This window comes from Macaca mulatta, chromosome 8 (assembly GCF_049350105.2).
Source record: "Macaca mulatta isolate MMU2019108-1 chromosome 8, T2T-MMU8v2.0, whole genome shotgun sequence".
Taxonomy (NCBI): Eukaryota; Metazoa; Chordata; class Mammalia; order Primates; family Cercopithecidae; genus Macaca; species Macaca mulatta.
This window is the reverse complement of record NC_133413.1, coordinates 43771959-43797843: the sequence shown is the minus strand read 5'-3', so window position 1 is coordinate 43797843 and position 25885 is coordinate 43771959. Positions and strand designations below refer to the sequence as shown.

At 49.9% G+C, this 25885-nt stretch overlaps 1 protein-coding gene across 23 annotated transcripts in view; it reads left to right on the top strand.

The window, feature by feature from the left end:
- Window positions 1–25885, top strand: part of ANK1 (ankyrin 1) — a 245627-nt gene that overhangs the window by 162603 nt on the left and 57139 nt on the right. For all 23 annotated transcript variants that reach the window (XM_015145302.3, XM_077943561.1, XM_077943550.1 and 20 more), the window contains exons 4-17: window positions 4861–4959; window positions 5516–5614; window positions 6911–7096; window positions 8287–8385; window positions 8881–8979; window positions 9290–9388; window positions 12968–13165; window positions 14613–14711; window positions 15116–15214; window positions 15765–15863; window positions 16964–17161; window positions 17737–17835; window positions 18579–18677; window positions 23888–24085. In XM_015145302.3, the coding sequence (XP_015000788.3) occupies window positions 4861–4959; window positions 5516–5614; window positions 6911–7096; window positions 8287–8385; window positions 8881–8979; window positions 9290–9388; window positions 12968–13165; window positions 14613–14711; window positions 15116–15214; window positions 15765–15863; window positions 16964–17161; window positions 17737–17835; window positions 18579–18677; window positions 23888–24085 (1770 nt within the window). The remainder of the gene's footprint in view (window positions 1–4860; window positions 4960–5515; window positions 5615–6910; window positions 7097–8286; window positions 8386–8880; window positions 8980–9289; window positions 9389–12967; window positions 13166–14612; window positions 14712–15115; window positions 15215–15764; window positions 15864–16963; window positions 17162–17736; window positions 17836–18578; window positions 18678–23887; window positions 24086–25885) is intronic.

The window sequence follows — 25885 nt, the reverse complement described above, 5'->3', positions numbered from 1 at the left end:
TCAATTTCAGTAGATTATAAACACCAGTGACTCAACTTCTGAAATCCCAGAGTCATGAAATTGATACGTCTACAGATTGCAAAATAAGTTTCATTTTTTACCTGTCACGCATCTTATTTATCAACAGGATGCAACCGGCAATTAAAAATAAAACCAAACAGGCTGGGCACAGTGGCTTATGCCTGTAATCCCAACACTTTGGGAGGCCGAGGCGGGAGGATCACCTGAGGTCAGGAGTTTGAGACCAGCCCAGCCAACATGGCGAAACCCTATCTCTACTAAACATACAAAAATTAGCCAGGCATGGTGGCGCAGGCCTGTAATCCCAGCTATTCGGGAGGCTGAGGCAGGAGAATCGCTTGAATCCAGGAGGCGGAGGTTGCAGTGAGCTGAGATCACGCCATTGCACTCCAGCCTGGGTGACAGAGACAGACTCCCTCTCAAAAATAAATAAATAAAATAAAACAAACAAAAAATCATCTCCATTTGCTAACTCAAGTATTGTCTCCCTAGTTCTTGTTTTCTCTTCTCCTCCCTCCTCTGTTCCTTTCCTATGTTTTTCTTCTGGAGTTCTTTCCCCGCTAGCCTCTTATTTTCCATTTGGTATTTATTACACATGATCTCACACACAGCCTCAATTTCAGTTCCATGCAGCAAACAGTTTGCTGCCTCTCAAGCAGAGAGTGTAGAAGAACAATACGTAGAGAACAGATATAATTTATGGTTATGAAGTGAACTACCAAAATATTATGAAGGTAGAATCATCTCTCAGGTAAAATTCTGTAATTTTCATGTCATTTCCTGAATGTGAAAAGATCTTATTGCACTTTTGGGTAAAATAAACTGAATTGCTCTTTCTGACTGGATATGGGGTATTTTTTTCCCAAATTCTATGTCAAATTCTGATTGTTCCCACCCTGCTTCTTGTGTGGATGAAGGATGAGATTATTTTCTCTGCACACTCCCACGTACCTGGCTGTGAGCTGCGTGCCATCTGACCTGCCCCGCGTGTGCCGGAGCGGCGCCTGCCCTGGCGTGCCTTCAAGGGCTGCGGAAACACGAGGCTTCAGTGCTTTGACTATTTCCGAATCTCCTCCCCAGGTTGTGATTTTGCAAGTGAACACTTGGTGTGTCTTTTTTATTTTTAGAAATTTTCTAAGCCAACGTGGCTTTGGAATACCATCCAGAGAGAGAGGGGAAAAAAAGGTGGAACTGAAACCGTGGGCTGGGGAAGAGTCACAACAGATTGGGGACTGTGATGGGGCTCCCAGGCAGCAGAAAGATGAAAAAAAAAAAAGAAAAAGAGTAAAAAGCCAAAACCAATTTAGATTCCTAAAATGTACTTAGAAATTTTAAAAGCATAAAACAAATGCATTCTCTCCCCATCCTCCTATCTCCAGCTCTTAAAGACTGGAGCTCGGCACCTAAGCTGTTAATGAACGGGGACAGCTTTCATCTCCACTGGAGAAAAGCCTGCTCTCTCACTCGGGGTCCCTCTCCCCCTTCCACTTGCATTCACCCAGCACCCATGCAACCTTCGTCCCTGCTCTGAGCTCTGTGAGCCCCTGAAAATAGAGAAATTGGGTATTTGTGGAGCAAAATACAGCTAAGTGATTTTTCCTGCTCCTTTGAGGCAATGTTCTTTCATATTGAGGGAGGGGCAGAGGAAACAGAGGCTCACAAATCCCTTTTCCTGTGACTCCCATGACTTAGGCCAGGGGCCTTCTTGAGCCTCATAATGTGTGTGTATAGATAGGGGAAAGGAGGTCCACTTCCAGAATTTTCCCTGTGTTCTTATTGCTCACTTATGCTGCCCTTGGTCCAGCTGGCTTGAACCAAGATCCATAGCCAGGGTTCCACCACTGATGAGCTCCCCCAGACAGGGGGGCCTTCCCCTCCTCGTGGGGTAAGGAAAGCTCTCGTATCGCGGGACTTCAGGCAGGAAGGCTCAGATGGAAAGAAACATTTGACGTGAGCCTCTTGATGTCTCCGTGGCCTCTGTGCCTCCATGCTGGCCCGGGCCTGCTGTGCTTATGCCCAGGAAGCGTGTGACCAGTGAATGAAAGGACCCAGGATGCCTCCTTCTTTTCCATGGGAGCCCAGAAGACGCTACTTGGAGCTCAGCATCCTGGTGTCTAGAAAAGTTTCTGGTGCCAGCAGCCGTGCTGCATTTGGTACAGCAGGTGCCAAGCCTCTCAATGGAGGCTCTTTGGACTTCTATGAAAAATTATTAATGAACTTCCAGACTTTCATATCTGGCATTTATTCTCCAATGGATACTTGAGGAAGAACTTTGTTCTTCATCAAATAGAACTTGAGGAGAAATCAAAAAGACAACTTCAGGAGGCAACAAATGGGAAGTGCCTGCCTTTAAACAAACAAACAAACAAACAAAAAAACCGGTTTTATGCCTTTTTTTTTTTTTTAAAGACACAGAGACTGGGTCTCACTGTTTCCCAGGCTGGTCTTGAACTCCTGGACTCAAGCAATCCTCCTACCTTGGCCTCCCAAAGCACCAGGATTACGAATGTGAGCTGCTGTACCCAGCCCCAGGCTTTATGTTTCAATTACCAGGCAGAGTACAAGAAATAGACCTGGGCTGCTTCCCAGCCCCCAGGGCGGCCTCATGGGCCTGCCTCCCTGACCCAGGAAAGCTGGGTCAGCAGCGGCTGGGGGGCCACACGGCTGGGCCCCGGGCTGCTCTCTTCCATCTCAGTGAGGAAGCTTTTCCTCCAGGTGACAGGTGCCACCGGGCAAGGTCAGAGTCCGAAGTCCCTGCCTGTCCGTTCTTAAGTTTCTTGAAATGGATTAGTTAACGATTATGTAGTTTAGTAAAAAGAACTACATACTGTCTAAACTCTAAAAACGAGGTTGTTTGAGATCTCTGCTCCTTAAGTAGTGCAGGGACAGATGGGTCCGACCATGGACCCTTTTTCTGCACTTGCCCTATTTGACGGAAGCATGGAGTGGAGCCTGCCCACCCCCACCCCCGAACTCCCTGAATGGGGGCGCAGGTGCAGGGCACCCAGGGGAGTCCACCCCCAGAGGCAGTGCTGACATTCTGGTCCAGGACCCCCGGGGGCTGGCAGGAGCCTGGCTGGAAGGCTGTGGGTATCCCGGCAACAGATGGAGGCTGCTGGTCCTGTCTGTGAATTGTTGTTAAATATTCAAGAAGAATCCAGACAAGAAAACCTGAGAACGTTAAACTCATGTTCTCAGGCCCACGCCTGTAATCCCAGAGCTCTGAGAGGCTGAAACGGGAGACCAGCCTGGGCAACAAAGTGAGAGCCCGTCTCTGCAAAAATTTTAAAAATTAGCTGGGCACGGTGGCACACACCTTAGTCCCACCTACGCGGGAGGCTGAGGTGGGAGGATCGCTTGAGCCCAGGAGTTGGAGGCTGCAGTGAGCTATGATGGTGCCACTGCGGTCCAGCCTGGGTGTTAGAGTGAGAGCTCCAATTCTAAAAACAAAACAAAACAAAAACATACTTTCTCAGAACCTGCCTTATTTCTCAGTCTCTGCTGTTGGTTCTCATCTTTTACGAAGTTTAAAACAATTACATGCCTTGTTTTCCTCCAGTGTTTATTCTCTCCAGTTTTTTTCTACTCTCCGATTTGGTGAACCCTTACTCGTTACATTTTGCCTACTAGTATGTCGCATATTCTTTGTATTTTTCTTGGTCAGATTGTATTCCATTTATTAACCCCCATTTATTTTCTGATTTTTCTTCTCTTCCCTACATACATAGTAGAGTTGATCTTACCCTTTCCTTTACTGTCCAATACTTTCCTCACTCTCCTGCCTACCATCTCTTTGTCCCCTCCACTGCAGCTTGTGGTCTGTGGGTATCCCTGGGATGGTGTCAAAGGTGTGGGCCTGAGGGACCTGCCGGCCTCCTTTCCCAGTGCTCCCAGGCCTCTCAGAGGGCTTGTTGCCTTGCAGGGTTGCAGGCTGAGCGGAGCTGCAGGTCCGCGGAGGGTCAGCTCGCTGACAAGCCTTCCAGTGTGTGTCCTGAGGGACACTGACGTGCCGTCTGCTAGGGACAGGACACCGCACCCACACAGCAGATTAGGTGTTCAGAAGTTGTGTGTGTTGGCGGAGGCTCTTTTTTTCTTTTATAAACATTTTTTGATTTTTAATTATTATGGATACATAATAATAATAATCATAATAATAATAAACGAGTTGTTTTGACATGGCTGCAGTCTCCTTCAACCGCACCTCTCAGTGTCATCTGTCCCCTTCCTGCGCCACTTCCAATTACACCAGCCAATGCTGATGGTCTTCTTTTTAAATGTTTTTCTTTTTATAGATTGAGGGGGTACGAATGCAGCTTTCTTCCATGGATACATTGTGTAGTGGTGAAGCCTGGGCTCTTAGTGTGGCCATCACCCAAATAGTGGGCATCACACCCAAAAGATAATTTCTCATCGCCCCCACCTCCCACCCCCTGAGTCTTCAGTGTCTCTCTACCCTCTGTATGTCCACGTGTGCACATTATGTAGCTCATACTTACGAGTGAGAACATGCAGTATTTGACTTTCTGTTTCTGAGTTGCTTCATGTAAGATACTGGCCTCCAGTTCCATCCGAGTTGCTGCAGAAGACCTGATTTCCTTCTTTTCTATGGCTCTTGCAGCATTGTTTTTCATAGACAACAGGCAGGATTTTCCTCCCTGTACTTTCAGTGTGATTTCAGGATATGCGAGGGGTCAAGCACACACGTGTGTCCTTTCTACCCCTTTTGGCCATGAAGAAAGCCCCCGGGTCCTTCAAGCAGCACCTGTCCACAGACCTTTGCTGGTCCCATAGCAGGCCCAGTGGGAAACCGCCTCTGTTCCCTTCCCCTGTGTGTTTCAGAAGGGGAACACGGCCCTGCACATCGCCGCCCTGGCCGGGCAGGACGAGGTGGTCCGGGAGCTTGTCAACTATGGCGCCAACGTCAATGCCCAGTCACAGGTAATGGCTCTCTGCTCTGTACTAGAGGGTGCTGCCTTTCCATACGTGCTTCCTCTTTCCTGCTCCCTCGTGCATCCACTGGCAGCTGTGTTAACACACACACTGTGGGGCAGGACCTAGGTTTCTCAGGAGCGTGTCTCCAAGCAGTGGTGAAGACATCCTTTATTATTTCTCATGCATAGACCGCACGTCCTAAGCATGACGGGGTTGAACTGTTGTGGACCTAAGCCAAGTAATATGTCCAGTTATGGCCCAGGTGGAGAGAGAAATGGAGGACTGGAGGAATGAGGCACGGGGTGCAGCATTGATGACATCAATGAGGAGTATGTGAGCCGAAGAGATTGACCTACGGTGGCGAGGGGAGGCACAGCCTCTGTGGCCTTTTGTAATAATCCCAGGATGCCAGTCACCGTGACAATGAGTTTCCTTAGGAGGGGTCAGGTGGGAGGAAATGGAATGAAGAGAGTGCTGTCCTCCAGGTGAGAGGATGTTGTGCTGGTGTCGGCCTTTCTTACATTGCGGATGGATGCTAATGATGTCCTCTCTTGGTTTACAGAAAGGTTTTACACCCCTGTACATGGCAGCACAAGAGAACCACTTGGAAGTGGTTAAGTTTTTACTGGAAAATGGAGCTAACCAGAACGTAGCCACGGAAGTAAGTACCTTGGAAAAATGTTGTCACCACCGGAAGTCTCCCAGTGACACCTTCCTGGGTGTGTGGCTTGGGGCGCATCCATGTAGTGATGGATGACCTTCAGGTCGCTGCACTAATCCTGAGCACTGTCGAGTTCTGCAAGGGAATAATGACAAAGTTGTGGGTCTTGAAGAAGGCCCAGACACGTACCAAAGAAACGACGTCACACTTGAGGACGTCATTCCTGCTATGGCCAATACTTGTGACTGGAGGGGCAGGCAAAGCATGCGTGTGTATGGTTGGCAAGTTTGTATTGGGCCTTAATGAGAAAGGCTTTTGCCACAAAACCACCATGCACCCTTGGACAATTCTCATTCGCTGTGGTCCTGAGTCTTGTCACTGGCGAAATAATGAAATTGGACTAGATAGAGCCAAGGAGTCTCTTGACTATTAACTTTGGATGGCTCAATGACATGCTTTGTTGTCATTCCGTTTTATCAGTTCCTGGGGTCCTGTGCCCCTTAGTATATCCACAACTGAGGGAATTAGTAATAGTAGCTCATGGCCAAGCACAGTGGCTCATGCCTGTAATCCCACTGCTTTGGGAGTCTGAGGTGGAAGGATCACTTGAGGCTAGGAATTCAAGACCAGCCTGGGCAACACAGCAAGACCCCATCTCTACAGAAAAAGAAAATCAGCTGGGTGTGGTGGTGTGTGCCTGATTCCTAGCTACTTGGGAGGCCGAAGTGGGAGGATCACTTGAGCCCAAGAGGTCAAGGCTGCAGTGAGCCATGATTGCACCACTGCACTCCAGCCTGAGTGACAGAGCGAGACCCTGTCTCAAAAATAAAATAATAATAACAGTAGTAGTAGTAGTAGTAGTAGCTCACAATTGAATTCTCAGGGCCTGGTGTGGACTCTGGCCTTTGGTCAGTGTTAATAATGTTCTGCTTTGTCAAGGCACTATCCTGGCACCAGCATATGGGGTGAGAAGGGGAGCAGGCAAAGAATCCGAGCAGTCAAAATTTCTTAAAACAAATCAAACTGGAAGCAAATTATAAAGGAAAACTAAAGGAATGCTAAAGAAAAATTTGGCAGGTTCTGTGAGATTGCAGAGAAAGGAAGTGGAGGCAGGAAGGGCTTCAGGGAGGAGGTGGCATTTAGGCTGAACTTGGTGGATGAAGAGGGCTTTGGTGGAGGGAGGTCCCTCAGGCTGGCGCCGCTGGGAGCATGAGCCCGAGGGGCAAGGGTGTGTCCTGTGTGAAGGGCAGCTAGGTTCAGACGAGTCAGAGCAAAGCGTTTTCCTCCTCTGGCCAGGACGGGTTCACGCCTCTGGCGGTGGCCCTGCAGCAGGGCCACGAAAACGTCGTCGCGCACCTCATCAACTACGGCACCAAGGGAAAGGTGCGCCTCCCGGCCCTGCACATCGCGGCCCGCAACGACGACACGCGCACGGCTGCGGTGCTGCTGCAGAATGACCCCAACCCGGACGTGCTTTCCAAGGTGAGGGCGAGGTGGAGGGAGGAGCCCTGGGCCGCGGATGCCGAGGGGCTCAGGGCGCACTGAGTACACCCTGCGACTTCCCAAGCAGGAGCCCCGAGCGTGCGGGGCCGCACGCTCATCCCAGCGTGCTCACGGAGCGTCCCCACCCCAGGACGCAGAGGGGCCCCTGGACAGCCCTGCTCTAAATCCCTGGCAGCGCGGGTGGTTCCTGTTGCTCCAGGTCATCTGGAAATGTGTCCAGGCGGGCAGGGCGAGTCACCCTGGAACGCCAGAAGGCGGCCTTCCTGGTGTTCCTTCATCTCTCCTCCCGGGCTGCCCCGTAGTGGAGGCAGGAGGCGTGCAGGAGTTGGGGTGTGGAGAAAGGGGGTCCGGGGCTCTGCACAGTCACCTGGGCATGCTCTCCGGTGTTCGGAGGCACTGCTGTTCTGCTGTCTGTAAGCTGAGGCTGCTGGTTCTCTTTTAGTGGAAATGGATTTGCTGGAGTTATTCTCCTGCACCCCGCCCCTCCCCTCTTCCGCCGGCCCCAGATCCACCGGGTTTTGTCTGGAAAACATCTGGGTGGGGTTAGGCCTGGCTTGAGGCTCTGGAAGAGAGTGATGACAATGGACAGAGGCTGAGGCAGGAGGATGGTTTGAGCCCAGGAGTTGGAGACCAGCCTGGACAACCTAGTGAGACCCCACCTCTTAACATTTTTTTTTAATTAGCTGGGCAGGATTTTGTTCGCCTGTAGTCCCAGCTACTGGGGAGGCTGAGGTGGGAAGATTGCTTGAGCCCAGGAGGTCAAGGCTGAAGTGAGCTGTGATCACATCACACTGCACTCCAGCCTGGGCGACACAGTGAGACCCTGTCTAAATGGAGAGGAAAAAAAAAGAAAGAAAAAAAAAAGAGCATGGCCCCATCACATTTTCATTCATGAATGAAAATCTCTTTGTCGGTGATCACTCTGACGAACGGGCCCACAGAGTCTGAGGTTAGCATATAAGTCGGTTTGCTCAGGGTGGATACCCAGCTTTTGAATACACTGTGCCACAGAGCCTCTCTTGACCCCCTCACCAAATGTTGCCACCCATCAAAATCTCCTTTGTCTGTAAAGTCCTGTCGCCCCACCTGAGTTTCGGGCATCCCAGGGCTGACTCTGAGATAGAAGTAAATCACATATGACAAGTTTCTCCCCCTCTGTTGTGCCCTAGACGGGATTCACGCCCCTGCACATTGCGGCGCACTACGAGAACCTCAACGTGGCCCAGTTACTCCTCAACAGGGGAGCCAGCGTCAATTTCACGCCACAGGTAACCTGGGGCAGGTGCGCCCTCACTGTCTGGGGGCTTGGGGCTAGCAGGTGCTCCTGCCTTGGCACCATGGATTTCATCCCAGTGGCAGAAGTGCCTGTGGGTCAAACAGCCCTGCTGTCTGTTCAGCCTCCTTGCTGGCAGGTTTCTGACCATCCACTACCCAGTTTCTACCTGCTTTGCTTGAGAAAACCCTAAAGTCCATTTGCCCATCCTAGAAGTGGGAAATCTGGAGGGCAGAGAGTGATTTCCAAATAACTGACTTTCCTGCAGTCTGTTATGTTGACTCTGGGAGGCGTGGGCTTGGCTGGTGTGGTGGGATGACCCATCCTGTTGGCAGGTCCTTACAGGTTTTAAAATGTCTTAGGCTAGAAATGCCCTGACAGCACCATTGCAGGACTGGGGGCTGGGAGCTGGGGACATGGGGAGCGGGTGCACAGCAGCTGCATTCCAGGGAAGGATGACACACCCTGATGTTCTGCTTCCTCCCTTCAGAATGGCATCACGCCCCTGCACATCGCCTCCCGCAGGGGCAACGTGATCATGGTGCGGCTACTGCTGGATCGGGGAGCCCAGATAGAAACCAAGACCAAGGTGGGTGCCAGCAGGCTCCGCAGCCAGGCAGGGGGAGGGAGTTCCCCCCTCACGAACCTCACCCAGAGCAGCGGGCCCTTGGTGACCTAGTTAGGGATGCACCCGCAGCCTCCTGGAGCTGCCTGCAGCGGTATTCTGGGCAGTGCCGCGTGCAGTGGGAGGCAGTAGTAAAACTGTGCTGAGGTCGAGCTGGTGCTTGAGGAAACGTCAGCACTCGCGTGGGCTGGGACGATGCCATAGGCAGTCTTCTCTCCAATGACCTCTGATAGCTGCCTTTTGGGCTTTCTGTTTTTGACTCTGTCTTTTAAAGGACGAATTGACACCTCTCCACTGTGCAGCTCGAAATGGGCACGTGCGAATCTCAGAGATCCTGCTGGACCATGGGGCACCAATCCAAGCCAAAACCAAGGTGTGTGCTTCCTTCCTGTGAGGAGCATTTTTTAGGCAGGGCTCCAGGTCCAACAGACCTGGCATCAAATCCTATTTCTGTAAAACAGAAATGCTAATACTACTAAATGAATAGCACCTTTGACATTTATTACAAGGCCTGTCACATAGGAGGCACTCAGTGTAGCTCTAATTCATAACTAGATCAGGGTCGGCAAACTTTTTATCTAAAGGACCAGGTATTAGACAATTTTAGGCTTTGCAGGCCATGGTCCCTGTTGCAGTGATTTAACACTGCCAACGTAGCAGAAAAGCAGCCATAGGCAATATGTAAACTAGGGCCCGTGTTCTAATAAAACGTTATTGACCAACACTGGTGGCGGGGCAGATTTGACCCACAGGTTGTATAGTTTGCCTACTGCTGCTCTAGATCAATCCCCATGTCTCCCTTCCTAGCTCCAGAAAAGACAGGCACTAAGTACTCTGAGAAGTCTTCAGAGCCCGGGTCAGACTGAAGCGAAGTTAAAAAGAAAAGAACACAGTTCTTCTCAGGCTCCATTACAGGCCGGAGAAAAGGCTTGTTACGTGATTCTAACATAAGGACTTAAGTCTTCCAGGGAAGAAAGCTGTCAGCCACACAGAGCTGCCTGAGCCTGCTCCAGGCCCTCTGCCCCGTGAATTGAGCTGTGTCAGAGCAGAGCAAGGCAGAAGCCAGGCCCACTCACGGCTACCCAGGATGTTTCCCACAAGCAGTTCTGTCATGAAATGATGGCTCAGTCCATACAGTGAGAGCTGATTTATTCCCGACACATTATCATGTTCTGTTCTGTAGAGCTGTCGTTAATTTGGGTCATGATTCATAGTCCCCACACTGGCTCTTGTTTGTGTCTGTGTGTGCTGTTGCATGAGGGTGTCCTCTACTAAAGCAGTCTCTCATTTAACCCTCCATCCTTGGCTGATTTGCTGTGTGACTCTGAACATGTGTCTTGCCCTCTCTGTGTTTCAGTTTCCTCATCTGGAGAGCCCCCGCCCTCTCTCCTAGGATTGTTGGGATGACCATGTGAGATAATGTCTTCAAAAGTATATCTAACAGTGAAACTCCTCAGCTAAATGAAAGTAGAATTGCTACTATCAGTTAGATTATTAGGTCAGGAAATTCCCAACATTTTTCCAGGAGTGCTGTATTTAAACATAATACATGACCAGAAGTTAAGATATTTTGTTTTATTATCCAGATCATTAGAATGGGGCTGAAAGGAATGCTTATGAAAAGTATTTTCTGAGAATATGAGAATATGTGACTTTTCCATTGGGAACTATGGTACAACCTTTCTGAAATGCAAGTGTAACTAACTGAGTTAGCTCAGTCCACCCTAACAAAGAACCACACGTTGAGTAGGTTAAACAACAGAAACTTACTGTCTCACACTTTCAGAGGCTGGAGGGTCAAGATCAAGGTGTCAGCAGGGTTGGTTCTTTTTTTTTTTTTTGTGACAGAGTCTCTCTCTGTCGCCCAGGTTGGAGTGCAGTGACATGATCTTGGCTCACTGCAACTTCCACTTCCTGGGTTCAAGCAATTCTTGTGCCTCAGACTCCCGAGTAGCTAGGATTACAGATATGCACCACCATGCCTGGCAAATTTTTGTATTTTTAGTAGAGACAGGGTTTCACCATGTTAGCCAGGCTGGTCTTGAACTCCTGACCTCAGGCGATCCGCCCGCCTCAGCCTCCCAAAGTGCTGGGATTACAGGCATGAGCCACTGTGCCTGGCCTTTTTGTGTGTGTGTGTGTGATGAAGTCTCGCTCAGTCACCCAGGCTGGAGTGCAGCAGTGTGATCTGCACTCACTGCAACCTCCACCTCACAGGTTCAATCAATTCTCATGCCTCAGCCTCCCAAGTAGCTGGGCTTGCAGGTCCATGCCACCTCACCTGACTAATTTTTGTATTTTTGGTAGAGATGGGGATTCACCTTGTTGGCCAGGCTAGTCTCAAACTCCTGGCCTCAAGTGATATGCCCACCTCGGCCTCCCAAAGTGCTGGAATTACAGGGGTGAGCTACAGTGCCTGGCAGGGTCGGTTCCTTCTGAGGCTGTGAGGGAGCATCTTTTCCAGGTCTCTCCCCAAGCTTCTGGTGGTTTGAGCACAATCTTTGGTTTCCTTGGCTTATAGAAGCATCATGCTGACCTCTGCCTTCATCTTCATGTGGCATCTTCCTGCTGTGCAGGTGTCCAAATCTGCCTATTTCTAAGGACTCCAGTCATAGATTAGAACTCACACTAATGACCTCATTTTAGCTCATTACATCCCCAAAGACCCTGTTTCCAAACAAGGTCACATTCTGAGGTCCTGGGGGTTAAGACTGCAGCATATGAATTTTGTTGGGACCTAATTCAGCCTGTAACACTAACATCTGCTGTCATGGAACCTGATTTGCGTCTTCCTTGATGAAAATCCTCTCATTTCCACTTTCGAAAAGCTGAAGTCCCAAGTCCTGAGCTCCTAGCCCTTCTTGGCGCAGCCCCGGGCTCCTCTCCAGCCCGCCTCCATGCTTGCCATCACTTTGCCCTGGCCTGTCGAACTGCATGGAGGCCCCTGGGTTCCCCTAGGGTAGCTGCCTCTGTGATGTTGCCCATGCTGCTCCCTTCACTAGGATGTTCTCCTTGGTCCTCCTGGTGAACTTCCATTCAGCTCCTTTCAAGTCCTAGTTTAGGCCTCACCTCCTCCCTCCCGGTGCCCCTCCTTTATCAGGGACGCCATCTGTTTGATTCTCACCTCTGTGCTTTGATCATTTTTCATCCCACTTCAGGGCACTGAAAGACACCACCATGTTTGTCTACAAGCTTCCTTGGGCCAGGGGTTATGTCTGTTCTCTTCTGTTTCCACAGAGCTTAACCCATACCAGGAGCATATTAATCACTTGATAAGTATGTGTTGAATTAATGTCTGAATGAATGAGTGAGTCTCCTCTCTCTCTAATGTTTTTTCAGCAAATTGCTGTTTGAGAAGTGAGTATCCTTAATGAATTTTCTTTAACTGAACTGCATTTGACAGGGACAAGGAACAGAGGGATTTAGATCCAAGTTCTATTTTATCATCATTCATTCATTCATTTATTCAAAATTGCATAATTTAAGGACCACAATGTGTATTACATGAATTTACTGGGCACTGTGGGGCATTTAAGAAGAAATATTAGGCTCAGTCACTGATCTTAAGAGGCATACAAGTAAAGAGAAAAGATGAAAAGATACACTCCCCTAAACAGTTAACTATGAATGTAATTGGGCAAATATGAGAATAAGGTCCAAGTGCATGGCGCAGATAAGGAAAGCCCACTGGAGTCTAGGGTGGTCAGGGAAAGCTTTCTGGAAGAGATGGGGCTGCTGGAGATGGCTTTGAAGGTTTGGCCAGGTGGAAAGGAGAATGTCTGTGGTCAGAGACTGGCAGAAGTGTGGAGGCCAGGGTGAGCCAAGCTCCCTCCGGAGCCTTGTGGAAGCATCGTGTAGGGAAGAAGTAGGGAGTGACGTTGGAGTCGTCCTGAATCTCCATGCTCGAGCCCCAGAAGGCTTTGTGATTGCTTGTGTTTTCCTCTTTACCCAGAACGGCCTGTCCCCAATTCACATGGCGGCTCAGGGAGACCACCTCGACTGTGTCCGGCTCCTGTTGCAATACGACGCAGAGATAGATGACATCACCCTGGACCACCTGACCCCGCTCCACGTGGCTGCCCACTGCGGACACCACAGGGTGGCCAAGGTCCTTCTGGATAAAGGGGCCAAACCCAACTCCAGAGCCCTGGTGAGTGGGGGGCTGCTGGAGAAGGTGCAGAGGGTTAGGGCAGGCTCAGGGCAGGACCAGAGAGGCATGGCTGGACCTGTGGGAAGGGTGGCAGGTGCCCAGAGCTCCCCAGATTCGAGGCCTGAGAAGTGGGGTGTGACAGCACAGGATGGTGGGGGCCCTGTGTGCACCCCTCTTGCACCCTCCACTGCACACCCAGCTAGGTATCGACCCCTGCCCCTGGTGACCAGGCCGAGGTCAGGGGTGAGTTTGGGCCCAGGAAACCGGACTCAGGAAGCATCCTGCATGGTAGGTATACAGGCTTGGGGCACCTGTCCAGTGGAGTCAGGCCTGGAGCTGAGTGATTCCTTAGGGGCTGCGTGGCTTTCTGAGCTGCTTTGGGTCTGAGTGAGGTGGCTGGAGCTGAGCATCCTTCGTCCACAGAGGGGCTTGCAGTTCTCATGGCACTCGTGTAAAGGGAAGCTCAAGCCCAGAGCAAATCCCTTCTGTGGTTCCTCTGCCTCCTTCCCAGGACAGGGGCTCCCAGGGAGGTCTGGGGATCCAGTAGGACTGTAGCTTTGCACTAAGCATGCCCGTAACCACATCTCCTCTCTGCCCTTTTCCAGGGCAGCAGAACTGAGGGGCAGGATATCCTCCAGGGATGGCAGAGGATGGCTCATTCACTCACTCACTCACTCAAAAAAGCTTTCACTGAGCAATGCCCGCAGGCCACATGCTATTGTAGGGGAGTTGGGATTTCCTAGCCTCAGGACTATTGATATTTGGGGTCGATATTTGTGGTCTTATGTGTTGTAGGATGTTTAGCAGCATCCCGGGCCTCTACCCACTAGGCACTCATAGCTCTCCTTCCCTAGTTGACAATAAAAAATGTCCCCAGACATTGCCACATGTTTTGGCGGTGAGGTGCAAATGATACCCCCCACCACCACCTCCCACGTTTGAGAACCACTGCCTTAAGTGGGTAAAGCACTGGAAAAACAGACAAAAACAAACATACTTTTCTGCCCGTCAGAGTTTATATTCAGAGTACATCACACTTTAGAGCAGAAATCCATTTCACTAAAAATGATCAGTGGTTTCAGGGAAAAGGGAACATGATTTGCTTCACAAAAGTACTCTTTTATTGTAAATTTACCCTTAGGGGACTTTAAACAGCAGGATCTTTTAGTGCATCCAAAATGTGAATAAATTTTTTAAAAAGGTTTATAAACAACATGTTCAGGAACATATGTAGTGCATCAAGTGAGAGCCACCTGTCTCTTACGTGATTTGCATTAATTGACATTGTAAGACTAATCAATTGGCATTAATTCATTGATTGGTCTGTGGGCATCTGCTGGTGGCCTGGGCAGCAGCTGCCTTTTAGAGCAGCGAGGTGGTCTTCTGGGCGTTCCTTGGGCCCGTGTGTAAGCTCCTGCTTGTCTGTCTTCCTTTGTGTGGGCTGCAGAATGGCTTTACCCCCTTACACATCGCCTGCAAAAAGAACCACGTTCGTGTCATGGAGCTGCTGCTGAAGACGGGAGCCTCAATTGACGCGGTCACCGAGGTAGGAGAGACTGCAGAGGAGCCTGGGGGCAGGCCCGTGGTCTCCCCCGACCCACCTTCTCTAAGAGTCGCTCTTTGTAGCTTTGTGTGGCTGCAGGGGTGTGTGCGTCTGCAAGTCTGGACTGCTGGAAGGAATGAATTAGAGGTGACTAAGACAGGGGAACATGAGTCAAGTCTCATGGAGCTTTCCAAGATCAGACACAATTTTTGCAAGTTGTAAGAGTGGGCACAACTTGCCCACGGTAATTTTTTTCTCCAACCATTTTCTTGGAAGCAAACCCACCTCATATAACTCCATTTTCTTGGAAAACCATTTGTGAAAGCGTTAGATGCCGTCAGGTTCTCTCTTCTTCAGGGGAGCGGAAAGACTCCCCACTTATCTCACTCTGCCCTTGTCTGTTTCAGTCTGGCCTGACACCTCTCCACGTGGCCTCCTTCATGGGGCACCTTCCCATCGTGAAGAACCTCCTGCAGCGGGGGGCATCGCCCAACGTCTCCAATGTGGTAAGCCCTCAGGCAGGCAAGGGACTTGCTCCTCTAGACCAAGAGTTCAGAGGGCAGCTTTCACCAGTGCTCCCGGGCCTCTTCTCTGGGGACAGAGCTACAATTCCCAGAATAGCCAATGCTTCAGACTGGGGGAGGACATCCCCGTGTACTGACGCTTTCTGGATGAAATTTCTCACACATCCGTAAACCTTGGAGGTTTTGTTTTGGACAATAATTTTGGAACGTCTATAAGTGTTCACTGGGAATACATTTACATTTTTGAATATTCATTAGCTCTGGGGTTTACTTTTAAGTGTACCTAGAATATACAGATGCACACATGCACTCACATTCATGCCTGCACCTGCACACGTGCACACACACACACACATACATACATGCGCATGCACACAAGCACACACACCAGACTAAAGAGTGCCTGCTGGGGCAACTCCACCTCTTGGACAAAAACCCACCAAGCCACTCGAAGCTGCACTTCCTAGCTCTGTATGTGCAGTTTTGGACAGCAGGCATGTATGAACAGTTCTACAATTTTGTTATTTTATAGAAAGTGGAGACCCCGCTACATATGGCAGCCAGAGCTGGGCACACGGAAGTGGCCAAATATTTACTCCAGAACAAAGCCAAAGTCAACGCCAAGGCCAAGGTGAGTTGTGAAGGCAGGAAGGGAAGGGTTTCAGATATGAGCAGTTCCAGCACTGTGCAGAGAACCCATCCTCATTCCAGGCAGGGCTGCAGTACTGTGGCCTGGGGATCGCTTTTCATCCCGATCAGGCCGCTCCGCGTGCTCCGACTCTGCTTTGCAGGGGGTTTGAGAAGACCAGGGATATTTTTGCATTAGAGCCACATTTCTTTAAAATAAGGAAAGTCCAAGGTGCATGGTTGGGCTGAGTATGTCCTGGGCTAACGACGACAGTTGCCGTGTAAGGAGGCGGGCAACCTTTTGAAGAAAGCATTGCCAGTGAAAATCAGGCAAGAATTACTTGATCTAAAACTGGAGGATTCCCCCTTGCTGTAAGTACATTTTGCAGGGGTTGGAGGAGTAGGCAGTGAGAAGAGCTGTGGAGTTTGCCAGTTGCTCGCTCGGCCAACAGCAGGCTTCCTAACCACAGGCCACGATGGGTTCTCCTTAGAGTCAGGCCTGTGATTTGTGTTTGGGGCCCTCGAGGGATGCCTCCAACTGGGCCCCATGAGACCTGGCCCAGGCAGCTCGACAGCAGCATTCAGAAACAGGAAGCTGGGGGTGTGGATGGAAAAGTCCTCATTCTCTGTCAGCAGTTGAGACTCCCCTGACCCCAGCACAGAGAAAATCAAAGTAGAGTTCAAGCAGAAAGACAAGTGCATCCTCTCAGAAAGGATGTGGGAGACGGATGAGCAACCACACTGCATTGAGTGCCTTTTATGCACAAACGCAGAAACGTGTGCATTATCTGCTTGATCCCAGATGAGCCCTAGCAAGTAGACGTTATTATTCCCATTTTACAGATGGGAGGGCTGGGTCTTTGGGAAATTAGGTAGAAATAACAGCTCACTTGAAGAGCTGTTGTAAGGATTCAGTAGGATACAGCATATTGGTTCCTGTAACTCAGAGATTTGATTCAAACCCTGACTCTTCATCTTCTTAGCTGTGTGACCTTGAGAAGGTCACTTGCCCTCTCTGGGCCCTGCCTTGCTTCTCTGTAAGATGAAAAGTTGGATTTGGTAACATCAGCATTTCTTCTTCTTTGCTTTCGCTTCGGGGTCCAGGATGACCAGACCCCACTTCACTGTGCAGCTCGCATCGGCCACACAAACATGGTGAAGCTCCTGCTGGAAAACAATGCCAACCCCAACCTGGCCACCACTGCTGGGCACACGCCCCTGCACATCGCAGCTCGTGAGGGCCACGTGGAAACAGTCCTGGCCCTTCTGGAAAAGGAAGCATCCCAGGCCTGCATGACCAAGGTACAACCTCCCTCCTCTCGGTCTAAGGAAGCAACAGGCTCACTCAGCCAGGCCTGGGGCTTGGAGGGGAATTCGTGCCTGGTTCTCTTTGTCACCTCAGTGATGTTGCAAGCAACTGGAAGGGTCATCACACTCGGGGCTGCCTGCCACCTGCAAGCCCGATGTGTCTCCATCCTTCCCCAAAACGGGAGGTCAACCACAGCTTCTCACACACCCAGCCAGCCTTCGTCCATTTATCGTGGCGCAATTATTAGTCGAAACCTGCTTTGGGCAAGTCACAGACGGGTTCTGGGGATATGAGAAGGATTAAGACTCATACCCTGCCCTCAGCTAGCCAGCAATCAACTACCACTGCGAGGTGGTCGAGACCCTCTCGCCAGAGGAGTGTGTACAGCAAGTGCAGGGATGCCTGCCCACTCCTCAGGTCTTCAGCCTCCTGGAGGGCTCAAAAATGGCTGTGCCTTTGCTTTTATTGGCATCTCCATGCCAGCGGAAGGGGGCAGCCTCCTTTGCCCTTTCTTCAGAGAGGACAGCCCTGGGGCCCCGATGTCCTGACGGCCTGTGTTTCTCCTCAGAAAGGATTTACCCCTCTGCACGTGGCGGCCAAGTACGGGAAGGTGCGGGTGGCAGAGCTGCTGCTGGAGCGGGACGCACACCCGAATGCTGCTGGAAAAGTGAGTTTGAACCCCGCCCTCCCCTGCAGCTCTCAGGTTAGAGGCAAGAACAGAGGATGGAATTCAGCTCTTGCAGATTCCATCTCTTGCTTATGTTGTCCATCCTTTTTTTTCTTTTCTTTTTTTTTTTTTTTTGAGATGGGGTCTCTCTCTGTTGCCCAGGCTGGAGTGCAGTGGTGCCATTATGGCTCACTACAATTTCGACTCCTGGGCTCAAACCATCCTTGGGTGTCAGCCTCCTGAGTAGCTGGGACTACAAGCAGGTGCCACCATGCCCGGCTCTAACTTAAAAAAAAAAAAATTATAGAGACAGGGTCTCACTATGTTGCCCAGGCTAGTCTCAAACCCTGGGCTCGGGTGATCTTCCCTCTTCAGCCTCCCGTAGCTCTGGGATTACAGGTGCGAGCCACTGCACCCGGCCTGTTCATGTTTCCATGGGTAGCATCGAGAGAGAACGCCCTTTGGAAAGACTGGCCTTTCTGTCAACGGCCTTATCCGTTTGGAAAGACTCGACGGCCTTCTCTGGGCGAATGTGCTGACCTCACCGCCCACGTCCCCTCTGGTTCCCACAGGGCTCTGGGTCCTGTCCCGACATTCTGTCGTGACTCCAAGTTAAGACTGGCCTGGGAGGGATTTTAAACAGGATTTTACTGTGTAAAATAGGTGCTGCCATGCCTAAAGGGAGCCCTGGGAGAAAGTCCGTGGGAGTGACATCTGGTCTCTTTTGTCTTTGTCCTCTGCAGAATGGCCTGACCCCCCTGCACGTGGCCGTCCATCACAACAACCTGGACATCGTCAAGCTGCTGCTTCCCCGGGGTGGCTCCCCGCACAGCCCCGCCTGGGTAAGACTGGCGCCTCTCCCCAGCTGCCCCCGGAGAGCAGGTCACCTGCTACCTTCCAGTCCCTCAGGGAGGGGGGTTTCCGCAGCAGCCCAGGCGTTTTGCGTTCTGTAGCTATTTTTACCTCAGAAATCATGCCTCACTTTCACACATGTTACCTGTCCTGTAATCGTGCTATTCAGGGTCCAGGAGTGGGATGGGAAGTGGGTAACAATTCCCAGCCAGGGCTTACCTCGCAGAGGCAGAACTTGTTTTATACAGCAAATGTGTCCCCAAGCAGTTGCACGTCAGCTGGGTTTTGTAAACTGACTGTCAGAGATCGGTGTGGATAAAAATCCCTGGGGAGTGGTGAGCCTGGTTCTAGCAGATTCCGACTCTGTGGGACTGTGCAGTGTGGCCTGGAAGCCTCATTTTTAACCTACTCTCTGCGTGGTTCCGGGGCTGGGGCCACAGCGACCGTACTTTGAGAAATCCTCAGGGCTGCTGGTGAGCTTGCTGGAACCTGGAAGCAAGGGACCTCTTTAAAATGAGAATGATCACCTCCAAATTCATTTCTCTCTGAGATCAGACTTTTCGATGGTGGCATTTTTGTAGAGAGGCTTACCTAAATATGAGACACGTTGGCCCGGCCTCACACCAGCTACAGAGGCGAGCTGCTCAGAGCAGCAGGTTCCGTGACTCTTGAGGGAATCAGAGGAGGGAGCAGATGGGTAGCTTCTGGAAGACCCCACGGGATTGGGTAGTACAAGGATGAAGCTGGAAGGATCATTTTTGGGAACAGGCTGCCTGCTGTGGGAAGACAAGGCTGTGTAGGGGTAGGTGCCATGAGACTGGTGGCCAGCGGGGAGAAGGGGAGAGGAGAGGGAGCGGGGCCAGGAAGACAAAAGCCACACACAGTCCCCGCACTCTGTGGGGCAGCCAGGCGCACGGGAAACAGGATAATCTATGGGAGAGCAAACCCTGGCGATCCGTCATGTGGCAGGTGTCCAAGTGCCACAGAGAAGGAGCCTAAGGGTGGGACCACGCATGACTCCAGCCAACACCTGCTGGCTTAGGGCCGCCGCAGCCCAGGCGGGGAGCCTCAGTGTCGTTGCGGCGCGTTCTCCCTCCCTGGACAGACGCGTGTCCCCATCTTGCAGCATCGCTCTTCTGCAGACGCCGGCTCCCGACAGCTCTGTCTCCTCCTGTCCTCGCTACTGCTGCAGCGAGCCCCACGTCGCTGTGCAGAGGGAGCACACGGCCCTGCTGCGATGTCGACTTACTCCTGCCTCTAAAAATAAAAACCTGGACTCCCTTCCTCCTCCTCACTCCCCTACTTATATAAAAGGAAAGGGAGCCAGGTTCATTATATTTAAAAAGAACTAAATCCAAGCACAAACCCTGTACAGATGGGCTTTGTTTCCATGGCAAAAAATAGTTTCCAAAGTAGTCTGGCAATTTTGTAGAATTTCACATGCAAATCTCTCTGCACCCAAACCAAACCCTCCCCTTTCTAATTTTGATGCTAATGTTTGAACATTTGGGCAGAGCTCCCTCCGTATGCATTCCTTAGGATGAGCTCATTTCCTTGGGAAAGAAGAGCCTTTTGCGGGCACACATTCCTCCCTCCCCTCTCCATGACTTTCCAGCCTAGTTGTCCTTGTCCTTGTCACCTGCAGAAGTTCATTCGTTCCTTTCAGTCCTGGTTTAGGGGAAGCTCTGTTCTGTGAACACTCCGTGTTCTGAGAGTGACAGTGGCACTTGTATCTCAATTTTAACCAGAGGTTTACCTGGCAGCCTGAGCCATGTCCAGGGCAGGCCTACTCTTGGGCAGGACAGGGGGCTGGCCTTGCCAGTGTGGACATCACTGCTTCCCAGGTAGCTTGGGATTCCTGAGGATACATCCATGAACACACTGCAGATTGCTCAAGTGATGGTCCTTTGTACATCGAAAGATGGCCTAATAGGGCCAGGAACAGTGGCCCAAGCCTGTAATCCCAGCACTTTGGGAGGCCGAGGCAGGCCGATCGCTTGAGGTCAGGAGTTCAAGACCATCCTGGCCAACATGGTGAAACCCCGCCTCTACTAAAAATACAAAAATTAGCTGGGCATGGCGGCATGCACCTCTAATCTCAGCTACTTGGGAGGCTGAGACAGGAGAATCATTTGAACCCGGGAGGCAGAGATTGCAGTGAGCCAAGATCTCACCACTGCACTCCAGACTGGGCAACAGAGTGACACTCTGTCTCAAAAAAAAAAAAAAAGCCTAATAATCATTGCTTTCATGTAGTTATTAATGGAAAAACCAGACTCCATAAAGTATTTCTGAGGTTTATTCTGAGCGGATGTGATAACCATGGCCCTGGGCAACACAGTATCAAGAGGTCCTGAGAAAGCGTGTCTGGGGCGGGTTACAGTTTGGTTTTATACATTTAGGGAGGCAGGAGTTATAGGTAAAAACATAAATCAATACATGGAAGGTATATATTGACAAAAATACCTAGAAACAGGGGCCCAGAGGTTATAGGCAGATTCAGAGATTCTTTAATTTGCAGTTGGTTAAAGGAGTAAAGCTTTATCTAAAAGTTTGGAATCAGCAGAAAAGAATTAAGTTGAGAGAAGGGTCTGTTCACCAGTGTCCTGGGCCGAGTGACCTCTAGGGGGTGTGTGACTCAGCCCTTGCCTATTGTGGCCTTGGGTCCTGTTGATAATTTGGTGTCTTGTCACAAAGAGTCCCTTTAGTTAGTCTTATGATCTCTTTTAACATGAATGTTGGTCAGTTGTGCCTAAACTCCGAAAGGGAGTGGGTATAGCAAGGCATGTCCAACCTCCCTTCTTCCTTCATGGCTGGGAATTCAGTTTTTAAGGTTTTTCTGGGATCTCTTTGGCCCAACTGAGGTCTGTTTGAGGGCTTAGGGTTTAATTTTTCGTTTCCATAGTGAAAGGCTTCTCTGGGCCGGCGCTGACTGGTGTTCTGTGTCTCGTTATGGGGAGGCTTAGCTCCATTTTGAGCCGACCCTGCATCTCAGGCTGGATCTGTGGTATCGCACCCCATTCCTTTGCTCTCTTTTAATACAGTGCAAAAATCATGCTGTTTAATTAAACTTATTATAATCCAAATGCCGATCTTGTTACATGAACACAACCTACAAAGAACAATTTAATGTTTTCTCATAACATAATCAAATTAAAAAGGAAGAATACTAGAAAGGATTATCACTCGTCATTCTTCAAAAAGAATGATTTTTCAATTTAATTCAATTCCTTGGGTAAGTCACAACTTTTCATTTCACCACAAAAGCCGCCTATGGGCCCACTTTGCTGAGCTTTCTCTGTACCTAGGGCTTTGACGGCCTTGGCCGGCACCTTTCTTTCCCTTTCCTCTTCCTGACCAGTGATCCTGGCAGAATCAGAAATGTTAGTTTCCACAGTAAGAGAGTGGCTGGCAGGGAGAACTCAGTCCTCAGCCAGAGGAATGCTGGCCGAGGTGGGGAAATCTCGTGCCCTGAGACAGATCCCACATTAGGCAGCCATCTGCTATGGGCCTGGGTGGGCACATGTCCAGGACGTCCTCCAGCCTGGCATTGCCCTTAACCCTGAGTGCCCTAGGGCCTTGCTACTGAAAGTGTGGTCCCTGGACCAGCATTGTCAGCATCACCTGGGAGCTTGCTAGAAATGCACAATCTTGGGCCCCCCCTAGTGCCTCTGAATCAGACACTGCATTTTAACAAGGTCCCAAGGGATTGTGTACACATCAGAGTTTGAGAACCACTGTTCCAGGTGGAATTACCTGCGCTGTACAATCAGAAGGTCAGGGCTGGGTTATCTGTTGTTCTGCTTACTATGTGACATTAGATAAGGCGCTTAACCTCACAGAGAATTGGCCTCTTTCTCCACACGATGTGATAATAATAAAAATGCCTGCCCTAGTGACCTTATGTGGTTTTAATGAAGCACAAAAAAGATAACGCAGGTAAAAGTGGTTTTTGGCAGTGATGAGCAAAGGCGCCCACCTGGGAACCGTCTCCTGCCTGCAGGGAGATAAGGAGTGTGCTCCAGAGTGTAAACCCATGCACTGCTTCCTTCATTAAGACAGTCTTGCTATCAATGATAATAATAAAAACAAAAATTGGCTGAATAAACAGTGCACAGTGACATCATTGATTTACTTTTGAGGCAAGCTCCTTCATCTCATTATGCAATTATAATGTCTTGCAAACCAGTGCACTACAAAACCATGACACACAGGTGCATTGCTTTTTAAAACTTTCATGTGTAGAGACAAGGTCTTACTCTACTGCAGGCCATAGTGCAGTGGTACGATCAGAGCTCACTGCAACCTCCAACTCCTTAGCTCAAGCCATCCTCCCACCTCAGCCTCCTGAGTAGCTACAGGCATGCATCACCATGCCCAGTTAATTTTTTAATTTTTTTGTAGAGATAGGGTCTAGCTATGTTGCCCAGGCTGGTCTCAAACTCCTGGCCTCAAGTGATCCTCACACCTCAGCCTCCCAAAGTGTTGGGAATACAGGCATGAGCCACTGTGCCCTGCCAACTTTTTATATCTTAATTTTGGAACATACCTTCACATATAGTATCATGTTTGGTCTACCTAACAACTTTGAGAAATTAAAAAGATAGACGCTATTATCCACTTTTAATGACCTAAAAGATACAGAAGGAAGTCTAGGTCATGGAATATCTTGCCCTGGGTCACACAGATAGTTAACAGTGGAGTGAGGACTGTCCCACATCCTCAAGTCCCTTGCCAGGTGCATGTCCCTTAAACCACCCTGCCTAATGCCGGCAAGGCCCAGAGGGCAGCACTTGGCCCAGCTGCACTGGGAAAAAAAGGGGCTGTTGTTTCTTCTTCTTTATGAAATATTTGGGGGTTTTGGCTCTTATTGCAGGAAGGAAGAAATGAGAACCTTTCATTTCCTTACCTGGCCTTCCAGTTGTTCTCTTCCTGTCCAGAAGTTTGTTAGAGCATAACAGAAAACACATGGTGAAAAAAGGTGGACATACAGAGGCTCTGCAAGCCTGAGGCGCTGGCTCTAAATCAAATGGGTTTTGTTTGTTTGTTTGTTTGTTTACCTAAATTGCTCCTGGGTGACGCCAGCCCTGCTCATTGGGTGTCCAGCTGGCCAAGAACCAGACTCAGCCCCTGCTCATGTGTTGATATTGTCAGCTCAGCATTCCTGTAACCAGGCCCTGGGTGGCTTCTTCTGTTTCAGAATGGCTACACCCCTTTGCACATCGCTGCCAAGCAGAACCAGGTGGAGGTGGCCCGCAGTCTGCTGCAGTATGGGGGCTCAGCAAATGCCGAGTCGGTGCAAGGTGTGACGCCCCTTCACCTGGCCGCCCAGGAGGGCCACGCAGAGATGGTGGCTCTGCTGCTCTCGAAACAAGCCAATGGCAACCTGGGGAACAAGGTAGACATGACGTCTTTGGATCTGCCCTGAGTGCTGGCTAACAACGTGTGGTGTCTGCATATTAAGTATCTATGTGTGCCCAGGTTCTGAGTTAGGGCTGTGTGTGTGTAAACCTTGGAACAGCCCTGTGTACATTTCACCTTCATTTTATAAATGAATAAACAGAAAGGTTGCTTATTCCCAAGATGGCAGGATTCTGAGCCTTTCTGATGCCAAAGCCTTTGCTGATCTTTCTAAACAGATTGACTTAAGGATCTGCAGAAAGATCAATATTAAAATCCATAATACACTTTCCCAAATATAGGCCGGTGCCTACCTTCAGAAGTACATTCTATCATTTGGGACTAAATATTCTATGTTCTGTGGGGAAAGATGTTTTAAAACTACTGACCTATACACTAGGAGTTCTTACTCCAGCGACAATAGGTATGTGAGGATAAAGCCTTCTAAAACTGCGCACACATCTGGGGAGGAAGGGTGTGTGAGCAGTTTTCTGGGTGAAGTGTTCAGTGTTTCTCAGCTTCTCAAAGGAATGTGTGACCCAAAAAAAGACTAAAAATCACTTCTTTTTTAAATAACAGTTTTATCGAAATATAATTCACCTAGAAGGCACCCTTTCAAACGCTACAATTCAATGTTTTTTAGTATTTTTACAGAATTCAGCAGCCTATGATCTAACTCTAGAACACTTGCATCACCCGCAAAGGGAACCCTGTACCTGTTAGCAGTCACTTCCCGCTTCCCCCAGAGCCCCCGGTCCCTCGCAACCGCCAATCTTTCAGTCTCTAGGAATTTGTCTGTTCTGGACATTTCATATAAGTGGAACCACGCAATGTGAACAACCACTTCTTCGATGATATATTCACATAGCAAATACTCAGAAAGGCAAGCATTTTCAGGGCAACTTAAGATTTCTTAAAAACCTGTAGATTTTGTACAAAATCTGGCACATTTTGTACAAATTTGAACAGTTGACCCCCAATGAGGGAACCGTTCTGGTAGGACCATTATATTCATTATATCTCATGGCATTCTGGGTTCCTTCACTGCCCCACTTAATGGGAGCTTTGACAGGACACAGTAAGGTGACTGGTAACCCACTCTGTCATCCACACGCCGCCCTCACGAGGCAGATTATTGGTGTTAGCTCAAGAATGAGGCAGAGCGCCTGCCTGAGAGGCTGACAGTCACTCCTCAACTGAGGACTGTTCTCATTTGAGCCATCCCCGGTCTGCCTGCAGGACAGGCCCGCCAGTTCTGGCCACAGTGGCATGTGGTGGGGTGTCATGACTACCCACAAGCCTCTGGTCAGCCTGTGGGATGTGCAGAAGGCAGAGGAGGGCAAGTGGAGTCCCGTAGAGGGGACATGGTCTGTGCCTACAGAGAAATCCAGCTTTGTTGGTCCCACGTAAGCAAAGGGTATTGAGGCAAAGTCCAGGGGAGAGAAGACTTTTCTGACATTTTCCTGTGGGTGCCCACACGTCAAACAACATCTCTGATACCTTACTGCCTTCCTGAGGAAGCTGTGATGCCACGTGCAAGAATATGGTCCGTTCACTCCTGGTGGGATGCTTTGCCCTCTTGACCATGCCAGCACTGGCTGCGCAGTGATAACAGTATGGTACTTTATTTATTTATTTATTTATTTATTTATTTAAGATGGAGTGTTGCTCTGTCACCCAGTCTGGAGTGCAGTGGTGCGATCTCGGCTCACTGCAACCTCTGCCTCCCAGGTTCAAGTGATTCTCCTGCCTCAGCCACCCAAGCAGCTGGGATTACAGGCATGAGCCACCATGCCCT